The sequence below is a fragment of the Haliotis rubra genome, unplaced genomic scaffold, assembly GCF_003918875.1.
Source record: "Haliotis rubra isolate DU_JTF1 unplaced genomic scaffold, ASM391887v1 Scf5, whole genome shotgun sequence".
Classification (NCBI taxonomy): Eukaryota; Metazoa; Mollusca; class Gastropoda; order Lepetellida; family Haliotidae; genus Haliotis; species Haliotis rubra.
Window position 1 is genome coordinate 2,632,504 of NW_025767190.1, and position 8,912 is coordinate 2,641,415.

The window sequence follows — 8,912 nt, forward strand, 5'->3', positions numbered from 1 at the left end:
GAGCCAAATAACTATATTTTGATGAAATACGTATCTATGTTTATGTTGACGTTGAGAGATATTTTGCCATTTAATGTCACTAAGACAGTCAGACACTATGGCACAACATAACCCTTATCACTTGAAGCGCGCGCACACACACACACTATAAACTCAAACATTTCTGTGTGTATGTGTGTGTGTACTTACACATGGCATCACACGATAGCTGTTGTGCCATTTAAACATGAGAACATTAAGTATGAGATCACGTACTTGTGTGTGTGCGTGTGTTTGATCTCACACCTAATGTTAACATGGCACAACCCCTATCGTTTGAAGACTTGCCACATGTCATTGTAATCAGACCCAGCTAAAACTGTCGAGTACTTCCTTTCGAATCACTGATTGCCGACGTGTACACTTGTAAGTGGCATACTCATCATTGCCCCACACTCTTCTAAGAGTAGGGAAACCAATCTATAAATCTCCATTATTATTATATCCCTTCAAAATATATATCCGGACGATGCATACGTTTGTCGAAATGCCTTAAACTGTCTATGATGCACCACCTTCCCATGAACGTGGAACAATTTTTGACACGACGTTTATTATTTACAGGTCAGTTTGATTATTCGTTGTGAATTATTTCCCTTGATAACTTCCTTTCCCATAATACAGTTCGAGCCACGTCCGCAGCCGCCATAGTGGAACGTGTGAGAGCTAGCAGACGCATCCAACATGAATATCTTCAGACTTTGCGGTGACATGTCCCATCTTTTAGCAATAATATTGTTATTGCTAAAGATGTGGAAGACAAGATCATGTGCAGGTGAGGTATTCTTTTATTTTGTACGTGGTTTGGGTGATTTAAATAGCGACAGGACAACCGGCGAATACACCGGTGACACGTTAGCTGCCAAAGTTGCTTGGTCCCAATAGGTGTTTGTAAATAAGATACTGGAGAACTTTAAACATCAGTATATATTGTTATATTGTATGTTTTTTGTGTTATTGTAAAGTATAATTTTACAATTCCATTTGTTGGTGCTTGGTGAAATAAATTGCAGGATACATCTTTCGTTAACGAAGTGTAATTTGATCCCCCAGGCCGAGTCAAATCCTGAGAAGTTCCAGTGTACACGTAGCAACCCTTTGCCCATTGGCAAGTGGCACTGACGTGGCACCGTCATTTACCATTTTTTTTAAAAACAACAACACACGATCGTTTAATTAATAGAAGCGTTAGCATCTGAGAAGCCATGAAGTAATGAACAGTATGGGCATGACATTTTGCCTGAGAGAATGTTTGTTTTACCTCAACTTAAATAGTTAGTTTCCCCCCAACATGATCCATCAATTTTGAATATAAGTCCCTCTCCATTTAGAATTGTACCTTTATGGTATATTTCATATCATTGTTATGAGTGATATGACTTGTTGGTCTGTTTTGATTGAGTACCCAATGTATGTACATTGCTATATATGGTAGTTTTATTCACACCAGCATAATCAAGGTACATGTAGATAAAGGGCTGTACAGGTTTCTTTGGCCCCAAATGTAAGACTTTATGATTGTGTTGCTTGAGGTGTTCGTGATTATTTATGTAGTGTAAAGATATTCATTTATCTTTTTTTCCCTTAAGATGCTTGAACTAAATCAGTTTACCAACAATACCAATGTAAATTACAAACAGTCACATTCCAACCCTTGCCCATGTTGATTGTCTTTTGATCAACAATTCACAGCAGTTTGTGTCATTACTTTTGTTACCAACACTCCAATAATGATCATATTATACCACAACCTATTATTTAATGAGCCAGATATTGATGAAATCTGTAAGGCAAATTAAACTGATAATGTTTCTTCATTCTTTTTTGCATGTTGCCTATATCACCAGAACAGATACATTTAATCTTATCATGCAAATGCTGTAATATTCCAAAATGTGTTTTTCCACAGCAGGGATTATAGCCTTTAAAACGTTGTTAATTTGGACAGTAGTCTCTTTAGATGCAGAATTTGAATTTTGAGGGCTGAGCTTTACCATATTTACTACTCTTTAGATGGTGAAACGAATATGAGTTTATGACAAGTATCCTTGATTAGTTGGGTTTAACTGCATGTCAGGTTGAGGCTTTTTTATTATTACCAGGAATGTTGTGACAGTAATGGTCAGTATGTTCAAAATATTTAACTGTTTATTCAACAATACGAAATATGTGGAACAGAGCCTCCCTGCTAATGATGCTTAACTTTTACCAAGTTTCTTCAGTCGATTGTGATGAAAGCAGTGCAAAGCACCTGCCCTATGGCTTATATAATGTTGTGCGTTTTGTTCTATTATGTCAGTAGGTTAGCATGCAACAGAGAGTATCTCAGCCAAATGGTTTCTAAGGATGGCAAACTTTACAATAGGAATTTATTGGAAATGATATATTGGTGAGGGGTGTCGGCTTATGTACGAAACATGCCTTTTTGATACTGATTTTAAGGGTCAAGTTGGGGGGGGGGGGGGTGTCTGCTTATCTATGAGATTGGCTTATCTACGGTAATAGGTTTTGACAGCACAATATTTAGTGAAGTGTTGATTGTTGTCATAAACCCTTTTATGAATAATGTTGATCCAAATAACGCGTTATTTTTGTTTGTGTGTAATTTTATAAGATAATTACGACAAATAATTACACACAATACCTGCTCGGTGGTTAAGAGTTTAACCATCATTAATAATTTTGACCAACTGATAATTAATATATTTTCAGGTATCTCTGGCAAGAGTCAGATTCTTTTCGCCCTGGTCTTCACCTCGCGATACCTGGATCTGTTCACATCATTCATCTCTATCTACAACACAGCCATGAAAATCTTCTTCCTTTCATCATCATTCTTCACAGTCTACCTTATGTTCATGAAGTTCAGGGCCACTTATGACAGTAACCACGATACATTCAGAATGGAATTTTTGGTGGTACCAGTCGGTGGCTTGGCCTTCCTTGTCAATCATGAGTTCTCTCCCCTTGAGGTTTGTGGTTTTGTTGTTGATTTTGGTAGTCAGCTTTTTTGCGTTCTCTTAAAGGGAAAAGAGCTAGGGGGGGATATCATTCTATTAATCATTATTATTCAAGCAAGCACACTTTTTTTGTGAGAGATGAAATGTCAATTCATAGAATCACAGCAGTGTGATTTTTCATAACGTGGTAATAGTTTCGTGGTGTTGCATCGTCAAGCTTCTGAAATGGCTTTATACGTTTGGAACAAGTATAATTTATTGTTCATTATTTATTCTTGTATACTTAGTTACATGCTTATTATGTTCAAATCTGTTGTTTTTGGCTATAATTTTGATAATGTCATTGATTGTACAGATTCTGTGGACCTTCTCCATCTACCTGGAGTCGGTGGCCATCCTGCCACAGTTGTTCATGGTCAGCAAGACCGGTGAGGCCGAGACCATCACCAGCCATTACCTGTTTGCCTTGGGATCCTACAGAGCTCTGTACATCTTCAACTGGCTGTACCGTTACTACTTTGAGGGATTCTTTGACTTGATAGCTGTGGTCGCTGGATGTGTACAGACAATATTGTATTGTGATTTCTTCTACTTGTACATCACGAAAGGTGGGTATTTTAGCAATATTTTTTATTTTGGTTTAGTAACTGTTCGGTGCTGTCTTCTGTGCTCTGTTGTTCTGAAAGTGCTCCAATATAACCCCATGATTAGGCAAGTACATGTAGTTGGCATCCTACCCTAGCATGAATGACAGTGTGCCTGAAATGAACTTGATGTTAGTGTTCTAGTCACTTTACTGATTTGGCAAATGGTCATTGGCTTTGTGTTGAATTGGCAGTGTCAACAGCACTGCATTAATTTGTTGCATTGTTACACTAACATATTATGAATTCTGTGTTGTATTGAAAGATTAAGACAGTTTAGACTGTTGAAAAAGTTGTAAAACCGACTCCAATTGTTTTATCTTCTTTAAAAAGGCCTTATCTTCTTTTTCTCTGCAGTTATGTTTTGTGGGGGATAGTTTAAACTCATTGGGAATAAATGTCCTGATTGTTGTGATATGTAACAGGCATGTTGATGCGTGTACTTAATTCATGTTTCACACATCCTGAGTAAACTGTATTGTATCCTGTAATATGGGTCATTCAGTATGTGTTCATGACCGGTGCTGAGGAAAAGTATGTTAAATCAACATGTTGCCAAATCTATCTTGTGGCATGTACAATTTATAATTCTGTTCCTATGGTTATTGGTTGTTTCTGTAAATGTTTATGGTATGTAGAAGATACTTCTAAACCAGTTTACGTGTAGAACACCCATTGATAACATTTTCATGAGTGTATGATTGATGTGATAAAGACAGGTATTCTGTTGTTTCATGTTGATTTTGCCAAAATCATGGGAAAGTTGTCCTTTGCCAGAAATCAGCCTCTTTAGTTCAGAAAAAAAGGCTGATTTGAGTTATTAATATCAATATACCATCAAGGAATCTAACTGTTTGAGTATGTAAGCTGCTATGACAAATTACTTGGCATCATTTGCTGATAAGATGACACAACAGAAAGGGAAAATACTTTCCAAATTTTTGGCCCATTTCCCCTTTGTGCCTTTATTTTGGATGTTTGTGAAGATTTGGGATCTCTGTACATATATTTGAAGAGGCAAAGAAAGATGTACATCAACCTGTTCATTTAATTACATTAAAACGCATCACAATTCTTTGGAAAAAATTATAAAACTGGTCAGGGGAAATTGAATGTTTATATATTTTGATGCCATCCCAAACAAAATTCTTCTAACAGATGACATGAAAGTATTCAAATTAATCATTTTCAGGTCAGTTCAAAGCATTAAAGGATATGAGGTACGAAAATCGTGGGAATGATACATGTTGCTGCCTTCTTGGTTTGCATGGCTAGAGTAGCATCATTGAGAGTCTAGGAGACAAGTGGCTTTGGGTCTCTCTTCCATTGGTTTAACCTTCTAGTTTTCCCACCTGCATTTTAGAACCTGGAACTTCCATGGGAAATAATTTCCGTTTATTTATTTTTTACTCTCCAAAAGCACTCCAAAGTTTTACTGGAGGCAAATTGTTTGGGAGCTTTTCCACAATGTTTGTTACTTGTAATAACAAATTTGTCTTTATCCTGTTACCACTTTCAAATTTCTATAATATGGACCAATGAGCTAGATTGAAACCTTGCCATATCCACCCACATCATTGTGAATATAACACTTAATATTTGATGGTATTTTTGTAACATCCTTTAATCATGTCTTTCATGATAACTGAGCATTCCTGTACACTTCTCAGCTTTTTGCACAATGTACTCACATCTTAACCTTGTAATACATCATTGTACACGAAATGATACAACAAATTGGATAGTGGTGCTGTACATACCTGCTGCTTATAGAATTACATTCAAGGCATCCACCTTGTCAAAGATCTTATAATTATAATAAGCATGGTTATTCTAGTTTGCATATTTCCCATATTTATGTCATTAACTGTAAGACACAGTCCTGGACTACAGATGGTTTCCCCCTTAACTACCCACCCACATGCATGATGGACTTCCATTCTAAATGTGCTGTAGTGTATACTAACCCATGATTCAGAGACAAATGCTTTATGCGTCAACATTTTTTAGGATGCAAACTGCATATGAATCTCCATGTGGTTATTCCAAATTTTCTTCATGATCGATCAAAAAGAATTCCACATTGCTCCTTAATTTTTATATTCTGAGATCTACATAAACAATATGTAAGAGGTGACTAATGAAATCAGGTGATCACTGACTTGGTTGACACATGTCTTCGTGTCCCAAGAGAGAGATGCTCATACGAGTAGTCATAATGTTAAACAAACATAAACAATGCATTGGATATTTACATGCCAATCATGTGGGTTGCTTTATTTCATTTTTTTTCTTTTGCTTATGATTTCATAAGTTTCTGTCATTCATTGTAACCACACCCATGGTTGGAGTTCTTTCCCTGTGGACATTGTATGTATTTATATTGCTGACTTAGTGTTGCTTTTGTATGTGTTTGGGAATGTAAATAATGTGTACATGTTGATACGTGTATCTGTTTGTGTGCATTTGCCACAGTTTTCTGTTTACAAAATGGTATTGTCACCTAGGAAAATGAAGTATGATGACATTATAGGGTTCAAAATAATGTGTGTTTCTCGACATGTATAAATGGCATGTGACTATGCGCTCAGTGAGCTCACTGCACCTCAAAGTACCCAGTACTATCAAACAATTACTAGTCAGTGTCCTTAAACTTCATTTGTGTAGTATATGTCAAATTTATCAATTGTCTGTTTTTTCAGTGTTGGTATCAGGACAAGTGCTAATAATTTTTTTGCCAAGTTACACCAACTTCATACTGTTGGAAGTTAGCATGGTTTGACCGTGCAAGTATCAGAATGGAGTACACTTGTGTTCTGAAACACGGATGTCAGTAGCTTACCGGTAGTTATATTGGAGCATTTTCAGAAATCTATTGAGCTTGAGTAATCAACAAATGATAATCACTTGTTATATATGTTCTTTATCATGCAATTTTCATTTTATTTCTTTTTGTTTCAGTTTTGAAGGGGAAGAAACTAAGCCTACCAGCTTGAGGATAGATATTGTCTAGAAACTTTCCTCATGTGAATACTGAGGGCTGGAAAAGGGTCAAAGTTTGTGGACTGAAAAAGTAAGGCATGCTTCAAGAAGCCTCCAGGAAGTTCAGAACAGAAATTGGATATCAACCTGCTTCCAGTTATTGACCATAGCTGCAAAGTATATCCTATATAAGATATTTTCATGAACAAGGACTATAAATAATGATTGTTAGCATTCTTGTGTAAGGTAGTTGGAACAATTATTCTATCAGAGAAGTGAAATGATATCTGTAAATGGCTTTAACATTTGCTGCTCAGTTTTTGTTTTTGTGTATTTACAAGTAACCAGTGATTTTGGTCTTGACATGACTAGGACACTCCAGCGATTGTGTACATGATCATGTACCTACTAACACTAATCATGAAAGGTCTCTAATCACAAGACAAGTGACAGATCTGTACACTTCCCTGGTCGTTGTATCAACAAAGGAGCATGCTTTACTTGATTGGTCAGTTGCTATGAAGTTGATCATGCTGCGGTATTTTAATATAGCCATCAGAATGTATGTTGTGTATGTTTGCCTGCAAGGTAATGAAAAGTATTTTATAAAAGGACTTTGGGCTTTTTTTCTAACTGGCCAGTTGGGCGTTGGACTTTCTGTTCTGAAATTCTTATTGGTATGTTGATGTGATGGGCACATGTCTGATTTGTTTTGTCCGAATTGTTCTGAACTACAAAAGCCTACTTACAGAAACCTAGGCCTGGTTCACCACTAGATTAAATATCTTGCTGCTTCCAAGTTAGATATGTGCCCCTCAGGTATGTGATGTGAACAGATACTATCAATTCTATTGTTCTATATTATCATTATCAATAGTTTTAGTTTTGTTACAATTATTTTATAGGATATGCTTTTGTTGGTTCCATTGTTTGCTAGTATACACACTAGAGGTACAAGATAAGACCTTGTATCAGACTCCCATGTTCAAATTTTGACAGATGAAGAAATACAAAATTGCATGTATTTGACTACCAGTGATTCAAGTTGAGGATGTTCCGTGAACAAGCAAATAATTCTGGACTTAAGGGAGCAGCATACTGTAGTCTAGAATGGTCTGTGTGAATGTAAAGTTGTTCAACACTTGTTTTGTGAGTCATGTTAACATCAAAACTTCAACCAGCAGTAGGATTGTATGAAGCATATCTGACTTCCATGAGGGATATAAGATAGTACTATTTTCTTAATAGGTGCATTTTGTACATATGTCATGTCTACTGATGCCATATTGTCTGTGTTTGGTGTCTCTAAGGGGACCAGGGATGATGATGGTGGAAAATATTATGTTGGTGATCAAGTCACTGTTTCTTGTTATCTAATCTCACTCTTACAAGCATGCAGGACTTGTTGCATAAGGTTCTGTTAGGTTTGCTTGCTGCGTTTTTGTAAGGGCGTAAATGCGACAATGTCCCTTCTGGGATTCCATACGAGAGACTAAGGAATCATGCAAAAATAAGTATGTAAATTCAGCAATATGTTAAGATAATGTCAACCTGTATTAACGGGCCTTGATTTTTCGATCACTGATATGATTAACGTACTGCCAGTCATTATGTAATGCTAGTGAATTCTTTTGAATTTGTTTTCCATGGTTTGTAAGAGTGGGAATCCATGTTGGGGCATCAAGTAGATGACTGGTACCCCAATGATGATAGAAACAGCGCTACCACTAGTCTGTACTGTACAAGCATCCGTCTTAACTGTCGAGGCAGGGGTCCTGCAGCATGTACAGTATTCAGCCTAGCCAGAATCCATCAAGATGTTTCACAATTATTATTATCTTCTGTTAGTTTTTTAAACCTTGTTAGGTCAAGAGGTGTGGTGTTTCTTTTTCTGCATCCATGAAACTAATAATTTTCACTGCTTTGTTTACTGCTGATGTACTCAACAAGACTTGGGTTATTCAGGTACTCTCCATATCAGAAGTTCTAGTTATCTGCACTCTAACCACTGGATACCATGGACCCCTGTCGTCGTCTCCTGTTATTGCCATTTCATTCATTTGTACAGACTATTTATTCATTATTTCATAATGGTGCCTGGATTTGATTCTTCGTAACAGCTGTATTCTACCATATTAAACCATGTGTAGACTGTTGCATGCAAATAGAGTAGTTATTCTTGGTTTTGTTGTTAAAATGATATGATATGCGACATCTTGTCAAAAACCTTTCACCAACTTGCTGTAAGCAACAAATGAATTGTATAAATAAAGACAAACACTTAACT

General features: G+C 36.5%; 1 protein-coding gene across 2 annotated transcripts; it reads left to right on the forward strand.

Annotated features, from left to right (window-relative positions):
* The first annotated feature begins 631 nt into the window (after positions 1 to 631).
* On the forward strand, positions 632 to 8,910 carry LOC124291802 (ER lumen protein-retaining receptor 2). 2 transcript variants are annotated; one of them, XM_046728875.1, is made up of 5 exons: positions 632 to 814; positions 2,752 to 3,011; positions 3,355 to 3,607; positions 4,836 to 4,863; positions 6,605 to 8,910. In XM_046728875.1, exons 1-5 carry the CDS (start codon positions 724 to 726, stop codon positions 6,654 to 6,656), a joined length of 684 nt encoding a protein of 227 aa, XP_046584831.1. In that variant the 5' UTR covers positions 632 to 723; the 3' UTR covers positions 6,657 to 8,910. The 2 variants fall into 2 exon arrangements, with proteins under 2 accessions (XP_046584831.1, XP_046584832.1); XM_046728876.1 differs by lacking the exon at positions 4,836 to 4,863.
* Positions 8,911 to 8,912: the final 2 nt, after the last annotated feature.

Excerpts from the sequence above, each read along its gene's own strand:
- LOC124291802 (XM_046728875.1), top strand. The coding sequence starts at position 724 with ATGAATATCTTCAGACTTTGCGGTGACATGTCCCATCTTTTAGCAATA. Across the intron at positions 3,012-3,354 it reads ATGAGTTCTCTCCCCTTGAG|ATTCTGTGGACCTTCTCCAT; the intron begins GTTTGTGGTTTT and ends TTGATTGTACAG. Across the intron at positions 4,864-6,604 it reads AAAGCATTAAAGGATATGAG|TTTTGAAGGGGAAGAAACTA; the intron begins GTACGAAAATCG and ends TTTTTGTTTCAG.